Source organism: Eschrichtius robustus, chromosome 10 (assembly GCF_028021215.1).
Source record: "Eschrichtius robustus isolate mEscRob2 chromosome 10, mEscRob2.pri, whole genome shotgun sequence".
Classification (NCBI taxonomy): domain Eukaryota; kingdom Metazoa; phylum Chordata; class Mammalia; order Artiodactyla; family Eschrichtiidae; genus Eschrichtius; species Eschrichtius robustus.
This window is the reverse complement of record NC_090833.1, coordinates 109,223,932-109,246,486: the sequence shown is the minus strand read 5'-3', so window position 1 is coordinate 109,246,486 and position 22,555 is coordinate 109,223,932. Positions and strand designations below refer to the sequence as shown.

The window sequence follows — 22,555 nt, the reverse complement described above, 5'->3', positions numbered from 1 at the left end:
GGTAGACAGCCTAGATTGGGAAAACATGAAAAAGAAAGGTTCAGAAATTCTCAGAGACCCGGGTTAACAGACAACTTAAATATATACTACGGCCCGTGACAGCTTAGACCTTGAGACCTGGAACTGGTTTGGCTTAAGCAGGGAAGGAAACTGTCCTTTGTGCACTGACTATCGATGACTGGGACCTCTGCAACCCAAGCTTTAATTACTAGGCAGAAAAAACTATTTGGAGAAAGTAAAGCAATGGCTGAATCTTCCCAATTTCTCCCCCTAGTATATGGTCTTGAGTAGTGGAAGGGAAAAGGAAAGTCTGTGGCCTCCAGAATTAGGAACACTAAAGATACGAGCAATCCCGGCCCCAAACATCTAATCTCTCTAATACTGAAATCTCTAAACCAGAAATATTTGCAAAAGCTTCTTGGCCTGCCATATATTTTCCTCCTTCAAGCTGGTCCCAAAAATGTGATGTCTGGCTATAGAAAACTGATAATAAACACAGTCATTCATATTTAAGCTTAATTACCATGCAGCACAGTAACAATTATGCATATCATTAAATGTGTCAAATAACCACTGAAAGCTTTATTTGGTTACAGTATTAAAACATCCATATAAGTTCCATCTTTGTAGTTTGCTGCTTATGCAGCATGTTCATCTGCTTGCATCTAAAAAAAAAAAATTAAAGGGAACATTGCTCCCTACTGAATATGTATATAACAATAAGAATTTCAAAAATTTCATTTAGACTAATCTATTTTTCAAGCAGTATGGGTTTCAAATATATGGTTCAAAGAAGACTACCACATAAAACTTGAGGGAGAAACTAAGCAATAGCTCATTGGGTTTTTGAAACTAGATGAGAAACCCCCTTATATTTCTGCCTACTCTATTTACTTGTTTTTCTCTCAATTAATCCTTTTGCCTCATTTACAAGCAAGGCTTCCCACCACCTTACAAAAGTGCTTTCCTTTATGTACTACGACATTCAAATTTCCATATATCAGGACTTCCCTGGTGGCACAGTGGTTAAGAATCCACCCGCCAATGCAGGGGACACCAGGTTTGATCCCTGGTCCGGGAAGATTCCACATGCCACTGAGCAACTATCCCGTGCGCCACAACTACTGAGCCTGCACTCTAAGGCCTGCGTGCCCCAACTATTGAGCCCACATGCTGCAACTACTGAAACCCATGTGCCTAGAGCCCGTGCTCTGCAACAAGAGAAGCCACCACAATGAGAAGCCTGTGCACCACAACGAAGAGTAGCCCTTACTCGCCACAACCAGAGAAAGCCTGCACACAGCAACAAAGACCCAACGCAGCCAAAAAATAAAAAAATATTTCCACATATCAAAACATTTTTGTAAAATTATTATATTAGGCTGGGGTATAATCTTAACACACCAAGAGTAGTTTATGATTATTAAAATAAATGAGAAAAAAAAAACAGTGGAATGCCGTGAGACAAAAAGAAAAATAGGAATAGTAAAAATCTTAAAGAATTTATATTTCCCCCAAATCAGAGGTGCCCTAATCTTAATGTGTAGCAGATTCATAGATTCCCCCATAAGTCTAAGAAATCTGAACCTCTGGAAAATGATATGCATTCTAATGATTATCTCAGGTTCTGTTACAGGTGATCTATAAGTCATATTTTGATAAATGCTATCCTAAAGTAGAGAAATTTAAGAGTATAGGATATTTGTACGTAATTGTGTACTTAGCAAAAGTAATACATACAATGAATTTTTTAAAAAGCAGATAAAGAATACTTTAATAGAAAAATGGGAAAAAGACATAAATTTACAAAAGAAATACAAATAGCCAACAAACACATGAAAAGATATTCAACTTTACTACTAAAAACATGTGAACATGATATATAACATTTTTGCCAATCAGATAGGCAAAATAAGAATAATAGAACACAGTATAGGAGAGGGTGCAGGGAAAAGAACATTTTCAACATTCCAACACTTTCAAACACTATGGTTTTTTTTTTGGCCGTGTGGCTTGTGGGATCTTAGTTCCCCCACCAGGGATTGAGTCCAGGCCATGGCAGTGAAAGTGCCTAACCTCTGGACTGCCAGGGAATTCCCCACTTTCAAATACTACTGGTGGGAATGTAAACTAGTTGGTATTTCAAAAAAAACAGCTACGTACATCAAAAGCCCTTAAAATGTGTACAATCTGATAAAGCAAACCTATTCTATAATTTATTCTAAGAAAGTAAACACAGGGACTTCCGTGGTGGTGCAGTGGTTAAGAATCTGCCTGTCAGTGCAGGGGACATGGGTTCGAGCCCTGCTCTGGGAAGAACCCACATACTGCAGAGCAACTAAGCCCGTGCATCACAACTACTGAGCCTGCGTGCCCTAGAGCCTGTGCTCCGCAATGAGAGAAGCCACCACAATGAGAAGCCCGCGCACCGCAAAAAAGAGCAGCCCCCAGCTCGCCACAACTAGAGAAAGCCCGCGCACAGCAACAAAGACCCATGGAGCCAAAAATACATCAAAAAAAAAAAAAAAAAAGGAAACACAAGTACACATGATGTAAAACCAAAATGTTAGTGCAACATTGTTTATAAAATAAAAACCAGAGGCAACCTATAAGTCTACCAATAAGTAACTGGTTAAACTATGGTACAACCAATACATGATATACTCACTAAAAATGATGAGCAGGATCTGTATATGTTGACATGGTAAGACAGTAACAATAAGCAAAAAATAAAATTTAAAAATGGTTTGCAAAACAGCATAGATATATATATATATATCTCCCACTTTTGTCAAAAAGATACACAGAACAGAATAAAACTATTTCAGTTGTTTAAAAATAAAATATTATAGGGAATTCCCTGGCAGTCCAGTGGTTAGGAGTCCGCGCTTCCACTGCAGGGGGCACAGGGTTCCATCCCTAGTTGGGGAACTAAGATCTCGCATGCCGCGTGGCCAAAAAACGAAAACAAAAAATAAATAAATAAAATATTATAAATGCTAAAATTTTATTTAAAAATCTGTCGTATATTATTTGTGTATGGGATAATTTAACTCTGCTAAATCTATAAATGTGTGCTGACTAGCTGACAAGAATACTAGCCAAATCACTGATTTACTGGCTGCTAATTAGGCAACAAGCCAAGGGACACAAAACTGTCCTACTGTAGGTAGTAAGGAAAGCAAAAAACTGATGATCAACATAGTATGAGTCAAAAACTGATTTTCAATATTGAAAAAAATCAGATCACTTATCAGCTGAATCAAATGTTGTTATACACAGTTTTAAAAAAAACTTTTGATATGTATTCTAAGCTGCTTTTAAATTTTTATTTATTTATTTTTATTTATTTATGGCTGTGTCGGGTCTTCGTTTCTGTGCGAGGGCTTTCTCTAGCTGCGGCAAGTGGGGGCCACTCCTCATCGCGGTGCGCGGGCCTCTCACCATCGCGGCCTCTCTTGTTGCGGAGCACGGGCTCCAGACGCGCAGGCTCAGTAGTTGTGGCTCACGGGCCCAGTCGCTCCGCGGCATGTGGGATCCTCCCAGACCAGGGCCCGAACCCGTGTCCCCTGCATTGGCAGGCAGACTCCCAACCACTGCGCCACCAGGGAAGCCCTAAACTGCTTTTAAATAACATAATGAAATACCTGCTTCTAATCAGGATCATGTGAGTATGGCTAGCAACAGTCATTTTTCCTAAGGTAGAATCATCCTTGGAAAAGCTGTAAGTTGAAGTTCCAGACAGCAGGACACAGAGAAGATTCGGGACCCCAAGAGATACTGCCAAAATATAGCAACTCATTAAATAAAGGTTAAAAGTCCTTCTGGCATTCTTACTGATATTATATTTTTTTACTGTAAGAATCTGCAGAATCTCCGCTGAATAAAGGGAACTGTTGGATTAACATAACTGGAGTGAACAGCCTCAGGAGGCAGGGCCCAGTAAAAAGTGAGCGATATGGCAACAGTTGTTCATGCCCTAACCCTGAGAAAAGAGGCACATTCCCTTCTCTACAGAGCGATATAAGATAACATGGAAAACTGATTTCAGATTAAGCTACTTGATTATCATTTCATCACAAAACAAAAAGGAATAGATACATTTAAACATACACTTCAATTTTTATCAATGTGTAACATCAGGAATCTGGTATTACCTTTACCAGTTTTCTTTTGATGATAGAAAGTAAAAGCCCTTAAAATAAGCTGAGTATTTGTCCTGAAGAACAGCAATAAAGGGGATGCAATCTTGGAAGACTGTCTTCCCAGGCTGGCTACAAAGCCAGACCCAAAGAACTCAAGTGGGAAAAGCAGGAGATGGCAACTGTGAAGAGGAAAGCAGGCTGAATCCCTGAAGAAACAATGACAACAGTGGGCCCTGAGGGCTTGTCAAGAGGGTCCTGCAACAAAAGATTATGTTCAGCAATTCTATTCCAATTCACACTTTCTGTACAGAAAGTGATCTGGTTCATCATTCTCAGCTTAGATTTAATTTTCTTGACACTCTATAAACGTAGATAACATTTTGCATTTCCAATTCAGAAATACCATCTAAAGGTTGCCTCAAATACAGTGGCTACAATGGGAACAGGAGAAATATTCCTTGTCTTCTTTCAGGGGAGTTTTCCAAGAATGCATTACAAGGATTAGCAATGACTACCTCTAAAGAGTTTCTTCTCTCAAGTAAATTACTGTCTTGTTGGAGAGCAAAATATACATTCAGAGCATACTCACTGCTCTAAGTGTTAGGCTCCTTTTCCTAAAACCCATGTAGTTTTTGGCCTTTTGTTTTCCATATCTTATTACTTAAAAAATAAATTCATTCTCGAAATACTGTTTCCTGGTTGCAAAAAGAAAATTTATACACCTCCATATTTAATTCATAGGTCCTAGATTCCTATTAATCTCAGAGTATCTCCTTCCTACTTCATCTCTGTAATTTTTAAAGTTCATCTTGTCATCTACTGATTACAACAGATAATCTAATCTTCCAGTGTGCTCAGCGATAGGGCTTAGAAAGAAAAACAAACACAGGAAAAACAAATACATCTAAGTTCAAAATTAAAATGAATGGTAGGCATCAAAATCCAGTCCATTTTACAAATTATACATTACTTTTAAGACTAAAGAAAGCCGAAGATCTTTTAAAACTAATCTAAAAACAAAACTGGAAAGTTAAAAGATGGCCAGATTCTGGACTAAAAAAAAAAAAAAAATCAGGTGACATTCCAGCCTGGCTTCCCTTTTCAATTAAAATTTGTTCAGAAAATGCTCTAATATCAAGCCCCTGATTTTTTTTTTTTCCCCTTTAGCATGGTTGTATGCTTTGACTATAAAATTAGTTCAGTGAGATAAAATTTGGGGACCAGGATTTTTTTTTAGCCGACTAGCCTAGTTATATTTATCTCAACCTTCATTTGCAGTGAATTCCTTGGATCCACCAAAACTGTCGCTAGTTCTCAGTATAACAAATTGGAATTCAAAGAGAGATCCATCATTTTTGATGCAATAGTCAGTTAAAACTGCTTCCTAGCCAATGAAGAGTTGTTACTCTTCAAACATTTATTCCTAGCCTTATGGAAATGCCACTATTAAACACCTTCATTTCTTTCCTCAAGACCCTGCTACACATCTTTTCGCAAACCTACACTGAACAATCTCTCGTACATATTTCAAAGTCTTGCTTTTCATTTGCACTATTGCTCTTTATGTGGGCAGCTGCAGCTTTAAGCAGCCCTAATTCTAGAGTTTTAGGGGTTAAAAAAAAAAACAAACCTGAGGCCAACACTGCTCTCCCCTGCGAAAGAAGGTAAAGATGTGGTAAGAACTGTTTCCTACCACCTGTCTCTTAAAGAAAATAAAGTCAATAGCAGCCTAACATCAACAAACTAATATGCTCAGAATAAGTTTTCAGTATAAAATCTCATAGTTTTACTAACAAATATGAAATTTAAGTTGGGGAGAGACATTTTTTCCTGTCAAGTGGGAAACAGAGGACTTATTGTGAGTTAAAAACTCCCCTCTCTTTGCCCAATGATGAAGCTTTCACATTGTACTATACAAAGAAAGAATGTGCACTTTACTATTATATTCCCCTCAACCCTCCCTACTTCAAATATCTCAATTATGGGACTCCCAAGAAAAAGCCACCTAAATGTTCACAGCACAGAATAAAGCTCAGAGAAATACAGTAGCTAAGATGAAAAAAAGAATGAAAGAGCCTACGGTCCTTTCTTCTTTTATTAATGGGACACTGGTAGATTCAAGAGAGATGTGGAGGTAGAGAATATTAGTGGATGAGAAAAGAAAAAAAAAAAAAGAAGTAGGAGGAAAGAGAAGGTAGGATGGTAGGCTTTACTAATTACCTTCTTATTTTCCTGATAGTTTCAAAGCCCTTGGGGGTAGAGGAGGAACACGTTATTCCACTAAATAAAAGGCAACCCGGTAAGAGAAGGGCTGCATCTCAATTATCTTTTATCTTCAGCTCTATCCTTGCAAGCCTGCCCCCTTAAGCTTTTACACCACTTTCCTGTCTTATTACCTCTATGTTGTGGTTTGGTAGGTAGTTCAAGTAAATGCTTTTTTTTTTTTTTCCCCTGGAGGAAAAAGATGGTATTGATTTGCTTAAAAGTACGGATGGAAAGCATTATCTTGAGGAGTAAATGCTTCTTAATAACAAAACTACTGATTTATCTATTCCTTTGACTGTCAGCACACCACTAAAGGCTAAAAGAAGGCTGAAGAGGGAGGTAACATCCCCAATGTCAGGTCTTTGTTTCCTTGCTCTTGCGGTACTGGCTTTGCCAAGTAACCCAATTCCTGTAAATAAACATGACAGGTCTATGAGAACTACTTCTATAAAATAAGATCTTGCTTGGCTGTTTCTATATAGCAGTTATTCATTTCCATAGCTGCTAGTCTGCTCTGCTGCTCCAACCGATTAAATTTAGAAGGAAACCAAAATTCAAATTCTCATTTTAATTCTGGGCCAAAAACCGGACCTCCTTCCAACAGCAGATATTTTGCAACTTTAAGTTGACTCCTATGCCTGAATTAGTGGCATGTGCTTTTGTTCTAAAAACAAAAGAAAAAAAAAGAAGCAGCCGTCTTTCTCTTATTGAGGAGGCACCTAACTCTTCAAAAGCCTCTAGGAAGCTGCTAAAACGTCTTGAAATATTTTAACAGCAGCTTTATTTCAGAGGCTATGGATGAGCTGCCCCGCGGTACCCCAGGGCAAACACACGGAGCATCAAAGCGGGCAGCGGGGGAAGCCTCGGGGAGGGAGCAGCAGACTTTGCGAACTGACGGGAGGGAAGGGAGGGAACAACTTTTAGGACTGGAAACAGGAGGCCGGTCAGATGCTGAGACGCCGCCCGGGCCCGGGGAAGCCTCGACGCGGGTCTCGGGCGGACCCCCGCGCCCCGACGCGCAGCCCTCGGTGCATTGTCCTCCCCGCCGGCGGCCGCGTCCTCCACCCACGCCCCGGGCGGCCCCGGAGCGCCACACGCCCCCGCGGCGCCCACCGAGGCGGAGGGCTGGGCTGGGGGCGGCGCGGGGGGAACGCGGGCCACACTCGCACAGGTTGCCCAGCGCGAGCTCGGGACCGAGAGGGTTAATCCTGTCCGCGAGCATCTGTCCGCCTCAACCCCCAGCCCCAAACCCCGCTCCCCCGCGCCCCGCCGGCCCGCCGCCCACCCCGAGAAGCCCCGAGACACCCCGCCACAGCCCGGCACCCAAGGCTTTTGTTTTGGCCGCGACGAGAATAACGATCCCTGAGGAGGAGCTGCCGGGGCTGCTGATGGCTCCTCGGCATAGGGTTAGACAGAGGAGCGGGCAGCCGCGGCGGCACCTCCTCAGTCCCCACACTCCCCGAGCCCTCTTCCCGCTGAGCCGGACGGGGAGCCGCACGCTCCGGGGCTCACCTCACACCTCGGGGCCGGGCTCCTGGGGGGCTGCGGCGCCGGCCGTGGGTGGCCGCGGGTCCCTCAGGTAAACGGAGCGAAGGAAGACCGCCTGCGCGCGCCTCGGAGCGACCGCGAGCTTTCGCGAGCGCCGGGCCGCGCGGCCAGCGGAGCGAGCGCGCGCGCGCACGCACGGCGCAGGCGCGCTGCGCACGCGCCCGAGCGTTCCCATTTTGAGCCCAGCTGCCTGAAATGCGCTCCGCTCGCCTCGTTTTCCCCGGCTTCGAGCGGCGGGTGATGCCTGGTGCTTCTATCCCCCGCGGAGTCGTTCCGAGCTCTGGAAGCGTTTTTCTTAAATAAACCCCTTTGCAAAGCTGCTGAGACAGCGCGCCGACTCTCATCTCTCAAGCCTGGGATACTAGTATTGCGAGACTACCCGGACCTGTTTTGAGAACCCGTGTGCCCCCGGGGACCCGAGAATTGGAGATGGTTAAGAGGCGGGTCACCAGCTGCTGAGGGTGGCACTGGATTCAGGTGGAGGTAGTCAACTGGCCTGTTGCAGAGCTCCAGGCTGAAACAACAGAGCAGACAGGATACCTGCCCGTGAACAGTTTATATCTTCTTTACCAGCACCTTAGAGAGCAGGTGGAGCTTGTGGTTGATTGGTGGCATTCCCCCATCTTTTGCTCCTTAGGAAACGTTTCTCCTCGCTTTTTCTACATAAGTAATTTTAGAACTGAAAGATTTCTTAGAAGTCATCTAAACCCAACCTCTCATTTTTCAGACGCGGAAAAGAACGGTCCCGAAAGGTTAAATGACTTACCCAAAGTCACACAGCGTTTGAATGGCTGAGTTTGGATTCATTTCAAGCCAAAACTGTTCTTCTTTTTGCCTACATTATTTTACCTACCTTTCTCTTCCTTTTCGTCCGTTTTCAACCTAGACTTCACAGGCATCATTTTGATCTGTGGTAGCACACAGGACAAAGTAATATTTTGATCTTGTCACACAATATGAACGTACTTAACTGTACACTTGGTTAAGTTGGTAAATTTTGGTTCGTATATTTTAACATAACATAATTTTTTTAAAGGTGTTCCCTAAATGATAAATAAATGTTGAGCTGAGGCAGCCATAAGTACAGCTGAACGTCAGAAGATGAGCTGTGGGAAAGCGCATCATAGAAGAGATCTGAAGAGACATTTTCAATTTCGTTAATAAATAACGACTCGTGCAGTAACATTAAAAAAAAAAAGTAGTATTGCTCCTTAGGCTGATTCTTAGCAAGTCATTGTGTCCTATGGAGCCAACACTGCCTCTACCGAGAGTGAGTGAAGCGGCTTAGAGCGTTTGTGAAAATCTGTGTGGACCTGCTTCATGTACTTCCAGATCCCTTGTACCTGCAGATCTTCTGGAGATGTGCTGCTAGCACATTTTTTATGCAATTTACACACGGACACACTGAAGCTGTCAGGCATAGAACATATCTTGGTTCACACCGGGAGGTGGGAATGATGTAGAAATTATCACCGAATGTAGCAACATGATCACATCTCAGAAATAGAACACTGAGTGGTAAAACCAAACTACAAGATATGTAAATTATGATAGCTCTCTAAAACCGACGTATTGTTTATGAGGTCAACCATGTATATACAGTAAGCATAAAAAGTGGATTAGTGGGCTACACACTAATTTCACGATAGTGGTTGCCTCTAGGCAAGCAGGGTGGGGAATGAGATCTGGGAAGCATGCAAAAGGGGCTTCAACTGTTAATCACACACAGGAAGCAAAATGTTAACATTTAAAAAAATCTCTGTGGGGAGACAAGGGTGTTTCTTAGGCAAGTCTCTAAACTTTTCTTTGTGGTTGAAATGTTGAAATGTTTCATTTAAAAGTAATGTTGAATTATCAAGGATATTGAGCCAATGCACTCACCATGAACACAGCCTGGATGGTGGTGTTCAGCCTTGGAGGGTCAGAAGTCAGACTGATGAAGGGCTGATCAAGGAGAGGTCTAGAGGGTGCTGGTTGAGAGGATCGAAGAAAGGGACCTTATTTTCATGGATAAAAATACTCAGCTCTAACAGGGATAAAATGTTCTGCTCTCTTTAAACCCATCTCTCTTTCATTCAATGCTGTAACCACCAGCAGAAAATCTTTAATGAGCGGGAACTTCACAGAGACACAGCACTCTACCAGCGTGTTGTTAAAACTGGTCTCTTTCTGGATGAACCCGTCCTGAAACCATACATGTTAACTGGTAATACACGGTAATTTAGTACTGCATCTACCTACCTCCCCCAGGCCTCTGCCCCTGCAAAAAGGCTTTGTTTATTCATTTTACATACAACCTGATCATGTGGAAAAACCACTAGGCTGGAATTCAGACAACCTAGGTTCTAATTTCAGTTTGGCCACTTACTGATCCTTTGTCAACTCACGGAAAGCAACAACCTCTATGAGCTTCACTTTTCATTTTCTTTTTAAATGGGAGATATACGAATGCTGCCTATTTCAAAACTATGAAACAATACAAACAGAGTTTACATTTGTTTGCATAGGAGTACATTTTTATCTATTTTAGGAAATATTAGTGAAAGAGTCTTTTTTGTTTTTCTAATTTGTTTAGCTGCTGCCCATAAGAACTGCTTTACGTTTACCAGAGAAGCTCCGTTCTGAAATGTTGAATGTTTTGTTTTTCTCTAACACTTGTTTACAGTTCTATTACAGTAGTTACCACTGTGGTCCTTACGGTAGTTATTTCTACATTGCATGTTCCAGGTTTCCTCATTAGATTTCTTTTTTTATCCTTGCATTCTCACTCCGCCTCTCATTACATGGTGGATGCTCCACAAATTTAATTAAATTAGACTGATCCTAAAATTTCCCAAATTTGGAGCTATTCTTATCAAGGCATGCCATCTGCTGGTTCCCTGGTGTATCCGTCAGTCGGCCTGAATTCTTTAGTCCAATAAATTAAAAGTCATGGTGAAGCATTTGCGAGTTTGTGTGTTGGCCAATTTTCCCACGTTCTTCCACTTCCTGTGTGCAGGTGCTATTCTTTCACTGAACCTCTCTAGAATTCTTTTTCCTCCAACTTTCTTTTACCTGTTGGCCACTCTTAAAACCCGGAGAAATGGAGTTGACATTTTGGAACCCTGGAGCGACCAGAACGATATAACTGGGCATGCTCAGTAGGTTGGCCTGATTTGGAAGACACTTATGTCTTGAATGAGGGCTTTTAAGGCTGTTTATTTCAGGATCGGCTGCATCTTCGTACTAGCATTATATTGGGAGATTGCAGTCCTTACCACCCTCTTGGCGCTCACACTTTTTCTTTTTATCCGTGTGCCCAATTTTGGAGCCAGCCCTCCAGGATCTCCTGGCCAATCAAGAGACCACACATTGTTGCCTAAGAGACCCCGGGTGCCAGCGAAAAGATTTATAGACGGTGATTGGACTACTGAAAGGGGTGGGGGCTAGACAGAGTCAAAGAAACAGCAACTACGGCAACACCAGTGCCGGAGGCTTGAAGAGAAAGACGAACCCAAAGAGGTGAGAGCAGTGGGCAGTGCATGAAAAAGATGGAGGCTTTCGTTTGAGAGCTCCGCTCTCAGATCCTCCTGGGTCTCTCACAAGCCTTGGCAGTGCCCCCCGGGAATTACATTTTGCTTCGTTTCAGCTGCCGTTCAAGTGACAGATGCTTCATATTTCTGAAATTAACAACCAACAAATAATTGTTTCTATGCCTATCAAGCACTAGCTCTTTGCACGGTATTATAGTTTTGCTTTGTTTCTACCTAGTTGAATATCAGATGAATTCATATTTAAGTCTAACCATACCTTCTTTCCTGATAATTTCCTGATAATATCTGATCTCCTCTGACGATACTGCAATGTACAATGGGTGAGATGTATGCTAGTACAGAAACTCAATCCTCTTCCCCTCTGTAAACTCCAAATAAAAATCCGATCGTCCTGAGTTTAATTCCAGTGCTCAGTTCCTAATGTTGAGTTTTATCCTTCCTTTCCACTAGTTTTAAGCCTTAAACCGCCTCCCCTCCACTGTTGTATTCATTCATTCAGTTGACCTAACAAATATTTATTGAGCACCCATTACGTACTACTGAGATTAGGATTCAGGTGAGCAGTGTCAGGAAACCACCTAAGCAAAGAAACATCAGTTTTGTACCATGTTCTCTGATCTGAAGTTCAGCGTGTCTGGGCAGATAGTGCATGAAGGGAGAGAAAGGAGGATGAGGCTGAAAAGGTAGGTGGAGGTAAATTCATAGTAGATCTAGATTTGCATGCTGAGGAGCCTGGATATTCTGTAGCCATTATCAAGCCTCTGAAGGTTTTTGAGCTGAAAAATGACAGGTATTTTTTAAAAAATACCTCCCAAGGAGAGTGGTGATTAGCAAAGGTTGGGGGGTGGGGAAATGGGGAGATATTGATCAAAGGGTGCAAACCTCTGGTTATAAAATGAATGAGTTCTAGAGACCCTATCTACAGCATTGTGACTATAGTTAATAATAATGTATACTTGAAATTTGCTAAACGAGTAGATCTCAAGTATTCTCATCACACACACACACACAAATGGTAACTATGGGAGGTGATGGATATGTTAAATAGTTTGATTGTGGTAAGCATTTTACAATGTATACATGTATTAAAACATCACGTTGTACACCTTAAATATATACCTTTTTATTTGTCAAAAAAACAACAAACAAACAAACAAAAAACCTCTCTAGCAGTAGACTGTTAGCTCCATTATAGCCAAGACTCTCGTCTTTGTACCTCTAATACAGGCCTAATAAGGTCCTTAGTGAAATTGAATAATGGTGACAGTGTGAAGAATGGCTTAGAAGATGGAATTGGAGGTACGTGGCCACTGGAACTTTACCAGAGGACCTATCTTTGCCTTTAAACATGGAACTAGAACCACACATTGGGGGCAAGGGCCATAAGCCCTTTTTCTTCCTTTTTATCCAAAGAAAAATTAAAGATGAATGTTCAAGGACAGCCATTAAGGGGAAAACAGGTCATAAAAAAGCAACAGCAAGCTTTGTATGTTGAAGGAGGGAAGACAACTTGCTTTGTCTTGTTATTTTTATGTATGTTGTATAAAAGTGTCTGAGTGGTCTATACTGTGAACCGGTGTGGGCATGCAAATATGCACGGTGCCCATCATCTAGAATGGATGGAGGAGGAAAAACTGTAAAAGGATAATGACAAAAGACAGAGCAGGGCACCTCCATTTGCCTGCTTCAGCAAGACTATTACCAAGAGGGCTCTTTCTCCCGGCCTGGCCCAACTCCTGAAAACCAAACTTTCCTCAAGTTGATTTGAAGAAAGCCTAATTCAAATAACTTCTAGCTCTGAGGACCCAGGAAAAAGAAACCAACCAGTGTAAGGCCTTGGCGAGGCCCTAAAAAAGCTACTTTGTCCTAATCAGAAATTGTGCCTAGAATCAGTCAGATTGTTTCCTACACAAACTGGAAAGAGAGAGAGAGCTTCTCAGCTTACAGCAGGAGTTTTCATCATATTCTCAAAGAGTTTTATGGCCCTGAAAAGAAAAAGATTAAAAACAATCGGTTTAGGGAATTCCCTGGTAGTCCGGTGGTTAGGGCTCCGCACTTTCACTGCCAAGGGCCCGGGTTTATAGAATTTTTTGTTTTAATTTTATTTATTTTTGGTGGCATTGGGTCTTTGTTGCTGAGTGTGGGCTTTCTCTAGCTGCGGCGAGCGGGGGCTACTCTTCGTTGTGGTGCACAGGCTTCTTATTGCGGTGGCTTCTCTTGTTGTGGAGCACTGGCTCTAGGCGCGCAGGCTTCAGTGGTTGCAGCACGTGGGCTCAGTAGTTGTGGCGCACGGACTTAGTTGCTCCACGGCATGTGGGATCTTCCCGGACCAGGGATCGAACCTGTGTCCCCTGCATTGGTAGGTGGATTCTTAACCACTGCGAGGGCCCGGGTTTAATCCCTGGTCGGGGAACTAAGATACCACAAGCTACACAGAGCAGCCAAAATAAATAAATAAATAAATAAAAATTTAAAATAAAACAAAGAAAAAACCAATTGCTTTAAAGAGAAGAAAGGTCAAACATGAATAAATAACAATAACAAAAAAGAAATATGTGATTTTTAACTGGGCAGATCTAGATTCAGTGACCATGCTTTGTACCTATAATTTGCCTGCTCACGTACTTTTGTAGCTGCCAATTAATAATACTGTAATGAAATCATTTCTTACACCTTTTGCAACTTAGCTGTTAAGAGCTAAGAATATGAGAACTGATCTGAGCCCCCTTATTCCCCCTTATGCCAGTGGAGTGGTGACAGCAAAAAACTGTAGGAAGATACTGTCTACTGTTTAAAACCCTGAGATTTTAAAACATGGGCTTTATCTTCAGCTCTAACTTAAACCTGAGAGAGAATATTACATGTCAAGTGAGAGCCTCAAAATTTCAGATCTAGCATTTGGGGAATCCTCTATCAGCTAAAAACTAGTGATTTTTTTTAAAAGAGCTGTCCAGTATTTGTTGCTGTAATTTTCGGAGGCCAGAGGTCAGGCAGGCAAGTAGGTCCTAGCCCCCTCACTCAGCACCACTTCCTTGGATATGAAACCTACCTACAGAGAGGAAGAAAAGTACAAATAAGCAGAAACATTGAGGATACATACTGAAAATACCATCAGTCTGCTTTAAATATTTTTCACCTTAAAATATTTTGTTGTGGCCTTCTAAAGGACGGGCTTTGAGGCACTCTGTAAATGACAGGAAGTTCTAAGAAAGGCTGCAGGGATTCTACTTATCAAGACCACTCATCTGTCAGGCATTCTGCTTGAGCCTTTTTTCTCTAACCTTTGCAACAGCAGTTGAGGGTAGATATGCACATCCTTATTTTACAAATAAGGAAACTGAGATGGATTAAATAACTTGCAAAAAGTTACACAGCTAGTAAGTTTTAGAACCAGGATCCAAACTGTATAAGGTAAAAAGTTTTGGTTGCAAACAACAGAAATAGATTCTAGCTAATGGAAGCGAAAGAGGAGATTGATTTATTGTATCAGCTGGCTTACAAAATGAATAAGAAAGGACAAGGGGCTTCTGAAGGTTGAGGCAGCAATAACAGCTTATTAGCCTGCTCAGAGCACCTATGGTACTTTGAATGACCACCTCAGCTGTAAAGTAAGGATAAGCCAGCATCAGTAAACTGGCCTAGGGGAATTCCCTGGCAGGTCCAGTGGTTAGGACTTGGCTCTTTCACTGCTGTGGGCCTGGGTTCAATCCCTGATCAGGGAACTAAGATCCCACAAGCTGAGTGGTACAGCACCCCCCCACAAAAAAAAGTAAACTGGCCTAGCTTGGTCTCATGACTGGGGAGTGGGAGGCCACCTTGATTAACCGACACAGCAGACTCTAAATAATGAGGGAAAAGTAATTCCTAATGGAAACTAGAGTGCTTTAATCAAATGAAGGAAGATATATTTAGTACTGGGCATCTAAAAACAGCACATTTCCCCCATTAAACCCAAATCTGTCTGTATCCAAAGTCTTGGCTTTGTCTGTTGTACCATTCTACCTCTTAAATATGGTATCAAGCTAGAACCCTTGTTACCTAGATGTCAGAAAGATAAGAGGGGAGGAAGAAGGTCACAAGGGACAAAGATGGAGTGTTTTTATATTGCACTGTGATTTTATAAGTACTTCTTCTTTCTGGCCAATATGGTATGTTCTTAGCTAGGAGTGATTCTGGATTTCCCCCCATGGTTCAATGAAAATCAAGCAGAGTTAAATAGACCTGGGTCTGATTTCCAGTTCACCGCTTACTGTCTGTATAAATTTGGGCAGAGAGTGTTATTTCAGTGAGCCTCATTTTCTTCATCTGTAAAATGAGCTGAAACCCACCACCTCATCAGATTGTTATGAGGTTTATTTATTTATTTATTTATTTATTTATTTATTTTTGGCTGCGTTGGGTCTTCCGTGCTCTGCGCGGATTTTCTCTAGGTGCGGTGATCGGGGGCTACTCTTCGTTGCGGTGCGCGGGCTTCTCATTGCGGTGGCTTCTCTTCTTGTGGAGCACGGGCTCTAGGCACACGGGCTTCAGTAGTTGTGGCTCACGGTCTCTGGAGCACAGGCTTAGTAGTTGTGGCACATGGGTTTTGTTGCTCCGTGGATGTGGGATCTTCCCGGCCCAGCGCTCGAACCCGTGTCCCCTGCATTGGCAGGCGGATTCTTTTTTTTTTTTTTTTTTTAAAGACACCAATTGTACTTGAACATTTGTTACTTTTTTAAAAAAATTTATTTATTTATTTATTTTTGGCTGTGTTGGGTCTTCGTTTCTGTGCGAGGGCTTTCTCCAGTTGAGGCGAGCGGGGGCCACTCTTCATCGCGGTGCGCGGGCCTCTCACTATCGCGGCCTCTCTTGTTGCGGAGCACAGGCTCCAGACGCGCAGGCTCAGTAACTGTGGCTCATGGGCCCAGTTGCTCTGTGGCATGTGGGATCTTCCCAGACCAGGGCTCGAACCCGTGTTCCCTGCATTAGCAGGCAGATTCTCAACCACTGCAGGCAGGCGGATTCTTAACCACTGCGCCACCAGGGAAGCCCTGTTATGAGTTTTAATTGAGCAAACATAAAAGTTCCTGACATATAAAATGTTCGCAATAAATGTTATCCCTCCCATTCCCTGGTCCCAACGTACTAAAAGATTAATATGGTATTAGTATTTTTAGTATTCTGAAGATTATATGATTCATTTCTTCTGCAGGTGTAGTTTTTCTTATGGAAGAATATCCAGTTATTTCATGATGGCATTTGCACCTCCAAAAAACATAGGTGGTCCCAAAATGCAGACAAAGATGAGTACCTGGACACCCCTAAACCATCAGCTTTTGAATAACCGGGTGAGTGATAAGAGCTATTTTATCAGTTGGGTCCACGCCTTAAAGAAAAAAAAGTATTAAAATCTTGGTTATCAAAATATAAACATTAATTGTTTAGGACTGTGTAATGGATGAAAAAAACAAAATGAAGGACTTTTTCAGAAACTTTAACTGAACGCTTGCTACATGGCCAGGGTTGGCAGTAGACAGAGTTCCTGCCTAGAAAGAAAGGTCTTAGATTTGCTCTTTCCTCCACTGTCACTCCTCTCTCTCACCCCAAATGCCTTTTCTTTGCAGGAACCACCGGAAATGAAAGAGGAGGGGGTGATGTGTGAGGAGTTCCCCCCAAAATAGGTTTTCTTGCTAGAGTTGAGGTTACTGGATAATGCTGTACATTTACCCAAGTAAATAAAACGAGTCAATGTCAGCTGATTACTCACATTACTCAGATTCTCCTAAGAAGTTTATTTGCCACCTGCATTCTGGGGAGGTGCCAGCAGAGTACACCAGAAAAAGCATTGCAAGGGTGGAGTGCTGGGTATCATGCGGGCATGTGAGATTGCCAACCTCTGGGGATTTCTACTCCTGCTTCAATTAGGGGCAGAATTTCCAACAGGTCTGTGAGCTCCTATATCAATACTTATATACACGGACCATATCTAGTTCACAGTAAATTACAATCAACATCAATAAAACTGACCTCATTATCTTGCTCCTACACACCGGTTCCTCCCCCTAAGGAAGGGCATCACTTTACACCAAATCACTCAAGCTGAAAATCTTCCTTCTCCCTCTTGGGTCCAGGGTTTGGTTTTCCCCAACTTACAGGCTAATAACTTAGCCTGTTACTTATGGCAAAGTCACTACTGTTGCACAGTAGAAGACAAGAGATGCTTGGGTCAGAGACAAAGAACTTTCTTACAATGCAGCAAGGGGCGTGAGCATCATGTTTGCACAGGTTCTCCTGGCCCACCTTGGGCCACAGGGGTGACGCAGAGACCCAGATAAATACTACACACACAGTGGGTTTGCACCACAGCTGAGGAACAAGGAGCCCAGGGAATCCACTGCTTTCATACTGAGCATTAGCAAGGCTGCTCTTGGTTCTAAAGGGAGTTAGTACCTCACCCCTCAAGGTTCCTTGCTGCCAGCACAACCTGGAGTAATGGCCCAAGAAAAGGGCAGTCAGGACCTTGCGCTCCTGGCATTTCAAGCTATTTAGGAGATGAGAAGCTCAGGAAGGAGTGTCTCCCAGTGCTCCCCCTCACCCCCACATCCAATCCGTTTTGAAGTTCTCTGAGTCTTCCTCCTAGGTCTCTTCATCCGGACCCCTTTTCTCCTTTCACCTGTGTACCTCCAGCTCCACATTCTCAGTTCACGCCCTCATCACCCTTTGCCTGGCACATTGTAGTAACACCCCCCCCCCAACTGGTTTCACTGCCTCTATCCCTAGCAATCCATCCTCTCTTCTGGTCCCAGAATGATCTTTCTAAAATACCAAACTAATCCTATTAAGTAAGACTGATAACACGCTGCTCCAAAGGGTACATTCCAACCCCCGCCCCACACATTGCACTGAGGACCCTTCATGAGTTGACTCAACCAGCATCGAAGTTCAAGCCCTGCCTCTGCCTCCTCTCATCCTACATCTGGGCCAAGCTCTCTCATCCCCTCCACGAGTCATGCTCTCTCATCCCCTCCACGCCTTTGTAGGGCGCTCCTCACGGCCTCTTGTAAGAGTTACCTGAAATGTCATTTCTCGGGGAAACCTAATCCCCCTTGCTTTTCTTTTCTCTCATCACTGTTTACCGACTTCCCCACTTGACTCTAATGTGTTTTTATATGATTTTTCTTTTTTTTTTTTTAAGGCCGTGCCGTGCGGCCTGCGGGATCTTAGTTCCCCAACCAGGGATCAAACCCGTGCCCCTTGCATTGGGAGCGTGGAGTCTTAACCACTGGACCACCAGGGAAGTCCCGACTCTAATGTGTTAAGGGTTGCGATTCTGTCTTTTCTCTCTGCATCTCCAGAGGCTGATGTGTTTCCTGAAGCACAAGGAATGGAGTCAGAGGTCAGCTGTACTCCCTGAGACCTTCATTGACTCTGACCTTCTTGTCCCCACTTCTCTCCTTCCTTAGCCTGGATCTGACCCTTTGCCTCTCTGAACTAACAGATATGCTAATCGCTCTGGCAAAGCTAGAGCATCCATCCTGACCCCTTCTGCTCAGGACTTTCCTGTTTCTACTCATTTGATGCAGAACATGAGCCAATTTGGGAGGGAGACAGAGGAACCAACATAGCAATCGGAATACTGAGAAGTAAAAGGGAGAGGTACTGGAAGGGAAAAAGATAAAGGAAGTGAGGAAAGGAGATCGAGAAATAGGAAAAAACAAAAAAAGGAGGCACCAGGCGAAACAAAAGGAGAAGCAGAGAAAGAGAGAAATCCAGGCTTCATCCAGCCATGAGCAACAAGCAAGTCTATTGACAGTCTTTTTAAATTCAGCTCAACAATTATTTATTGAGCACCTGTTTGCAATGCTCTTAGTTCTCCAACAGTTTATATAGCAGCTTCTCTGCTTTCTGCCCCCGGAAACTTCAGTGTTTAGTTTTGAAATATGTTTTCTCATAGAATTGTGAAGGTTTTACACACGTCTGAAAAAGTGACAAATTGAAATACGTATTCGTTGGATGTCTTGATTTTCAGAAATTTTCTTTGAAAAATGAGAAGTCCTCATCGATTTAGCAGCCATGGAGAAAAAGTATCTTGATTGTCTGATTGTCTGATTGCCTGTTGCAGGTTGGGTTACTGGAGAAGCAGACTCTGAGATTGGCATGTAGGGCGTTGATGGGGCAAGGCTCTCAGGATCGATACCTGGGGAGGTGTGGGGAGGGAAGAACAGGATGTAGGTTTAGGGCAGAAGAAGAAGCTGGGCTGTCAGGCAGTTGCAACAAGGCCTCCATGGACCCTGTAGGACACCCTGAAGATCCTTCAGAGTCTTGCATTGCATCAGGGGGCCTGGCCTTTATACTTCCACACTGAGCATTCAGTGGATGCGATCTTGGTCAGGGCAGATCTGTCCAGCTCATGGCTGTCAGCCAGCAGCATTCCCAACAGTTAGGGGGGATAAATCCTTCCATCCTGGAGGGGGATCTGGGCCACGCATCATAGCAAGCACGACACAGCCTTACCTTGGTTCCTGAATAGCTTTTGTCAAATTTCATGATAATTTCTAAAGATGATATTTATTTTGTTGTTCAGAACTCCCATTTTATTCCAAAATTGTTTTATTTTGGTTTGGTTAGGTTCTAGTTTGGAGTAAAATTATTTTTAAAAATCTTGGGCGACTTCCACTGCAGGGGGCACGGGTTCGATCCCTGGTTGGGGAACTAAGATCCCACATGCCGCAGTGTGGCCAAAAAAATTAAAAAAAAAAAAAATCTTGGCATGTGTATATACCCATATGTCTGTGTATTAACGTACATAGACACACCCATGGAATTTGGATATGTATATACCAAACTATTAATAGTGGTTTCCCCCAAAGAGTTGGATGGCATGGGAAGGTGGGAGGGAGGCCTGTTAGAAGAGTTTTTGGTTTTTACTTTATACAGTGCAATAATATTTCAAATTTTAAAACAATTTAAAAAACAAATATAAATAAAAGCAAACAAAGAACAAAAACTCTGAGAATTGAAAACACAGGTTCCAGATCAGCTGTACTAATAATCTCCTGCTTGACTTCAGTGAGTCACTTAGATCTCTGGTCTTTACAACCTTCCTTTGGAAAATGAGTGGGTTGGGTCAGATGACCTCAAAGGTCCCTTCCAGATCTAACATTCTGACTGTGTGAATAGGTTTAAAAATAGATGGCCAAGGATACAGCTTGGCAGAAGGTGTCCATACAATAACTTCAAGGGCTACTGTGTATTTCTAAAACAGGGCGTTTGTCACCAATGATCAGCGTTAATTTTGAGGTTCTGTTTTTGGTTTTTAATTTTGCCTTTTTTCTACTCTGTAGTAAAATGTGAAACACGTAACTGTCTCAGACTGAAAGTCACAGGGTTTTAACTTCACAGGAGGCTTTAAGCATAGAGATTGGATTCAAATGTAGACGCCTAAAAAAAATAGGATCATCAGTTTAGGCAAATATAACAGATTATAAAATAATTCAGGCATTGTGAACTTTGAGAGAAGGAATGTTTTCAAAGTATGTATTTCTTTGCCATCCAGTGTTTTAATTGAAAATGATCAACATTTCTTTTTGAGTATGGTTCACACATGTAGTACAGTACATGTTAAAAGGGTGTTCTGAGAAAAAGCACCTAACTACCATACATCTGTCATAATTTAGGAGCCCCGAAATGTCTTATTCCTAACTTTAATGATGTCACATGGTAAAATATGCAACTGCAGTGTCAACAGACTAAAATAACAACCGTGGGATTTTGACTTAACAGCAGGCTCTGAGTAAACTGTGATGTGTAAACAGACTACAGCATTCTGCAAGGAAAGAAGACCCACTTTAACGTTTCCACTTGAAGCGATACGTTTCCCAGCTCTTTTTTTTTTAATGGAAGTATAGTTGATTTACAATGCTGTATTAGTTTCAGGTGTACAGCCAGCTGATTCAGTTATACAAATATATATATATATTCTTTTTCAGATTCTTTTCCCTTACAGGTTATTACAAAATATTGAGTATAGTTCCCAGGGGTATACAGTAGGTCCTTTTTGGGTATCTATTTTATATATAGTAGTGTGTATATGTTAATCCCAAACTCCTAATTTATCCCTCCACCTGCTTCCCAGCTCTTAAAGATGAAAAACCTGATTGCAAATCCTTGGAATGAAGACTTGCTCCAAACCAGAGAATATATGATTCTGAGTCTGACTGAGGACCTGACAATTAAATAATTTGTCCCCAATTATATTTCTTGTCAAGGGCAGAGTCAGAACCAGATCTGAGTTTGTCTAGTGTTTCTCCTCTGCCCCTTTACTCCCATCAGTTTCCGCTTGGGTCTAAATGCCTTTTGGTAAAGAACTGGATTTGCTTGGACCCTGCTTAGACTTGGTTGTTGGCTCTCTAAAGACTCCACCTCCCACCCTGTTCCTTTCCTGCCACCTTCTTGCTGACTCTCCTCTCCCCTTCAAGTCAGTGGCCCTTTCTTTCCAATGCCCCCTGTTACCATTGGACACCACGATGGTCATCCCAACCTCCTTTTGAAAGGAGGTTGTGGTCTTGGGACCTGATCTTTTTTCCTTCCCACTGTCAGGCCAAAGTGTGAGCAGCGGTTCACTGAGAATATAGGGCTGGGACTTCCCTGGTGGTCCAGTGATTAACACTCCACACTCCCAATGCAGGGGGCCCAGGTTCGATCCCTGGTCAGGGAACTAGATTCCGCATGCTGCAACTATAGATCCCACGTGCCACAACTAAAGATCCCACATGCCGCAACAAAGATCCCGCATGCCACAACTAAGACACGGCACAGCCGAATAAGTTTTAAAAATAAATAAATAAATAAAACATGTATCAATCTGCCCAACTAAATATAAGCTAAAAAAAAAAAAAAAAAGAATGTAGGGCTGGAGGTCGGGATAGGGAAGACCAGGGATCTAGTGAGGAACCAAGTATAGAGTTGAGCTGAACAGACAGTCTGGAACCAATGATTAACTCTTCGGGCCTCTGCTTATCCCCTCTAAAATCAGGGAATTGAACAAAAAGATCTTAGGATGCCTTTTAGCTCTAAAATTCTAGG

At 42.5% G+C, this 22,555-nt stretch overlaps 2 protein-coding genes across 4 annotated transcripts in view; one reads left to right on the top strand and one right to left on the bottom strand.

Annotated features, from left to right (window-relative positions):
• FZD3 (frizzled class receptor 3) overlaps window positions 1-8,056 on the bottom strand; it is a 94,838-nt gene extending 86,782 nt beyond the window's left edge. The window contains exon 1 of the mRNA XM_068552218.1: window positions 7,923-8,056. The gene's annotated coding sequence lies outside the window, so the exon portion shown is untranslated. The remainder of the gene's footprint in view (window positions 1-7,922) is intronic.
• A 3,334-nt stretch (window positions 8,057-11,390) lies between these two features.
• FBXO16 (F-box protein 16) overlaps window positions 11,391-22,555 on the top strand; it is a 56,834-nt gene continuing 45,669 nt past the window's right edge. For all 3 annotated transcript variants that reach the window (XM_068552507.1, XM_068552508.1, XM_068552509.1), the window contains exons 1-2: window positions 11,391-11,459; window positions 16,683-16,818. In XM_068552507.1, the coding sequence (XP_068408608.1) occupies window positions 16,720-16,818 (99 nt within the window). In that variant the 5' untranslated portion in view covers window positions 11,391-11,459; window positions 16,683-16,719. The remainder of the gene's footprint in view (window positions 11,460-16,682; window positions 16,819-22,555) is intronic.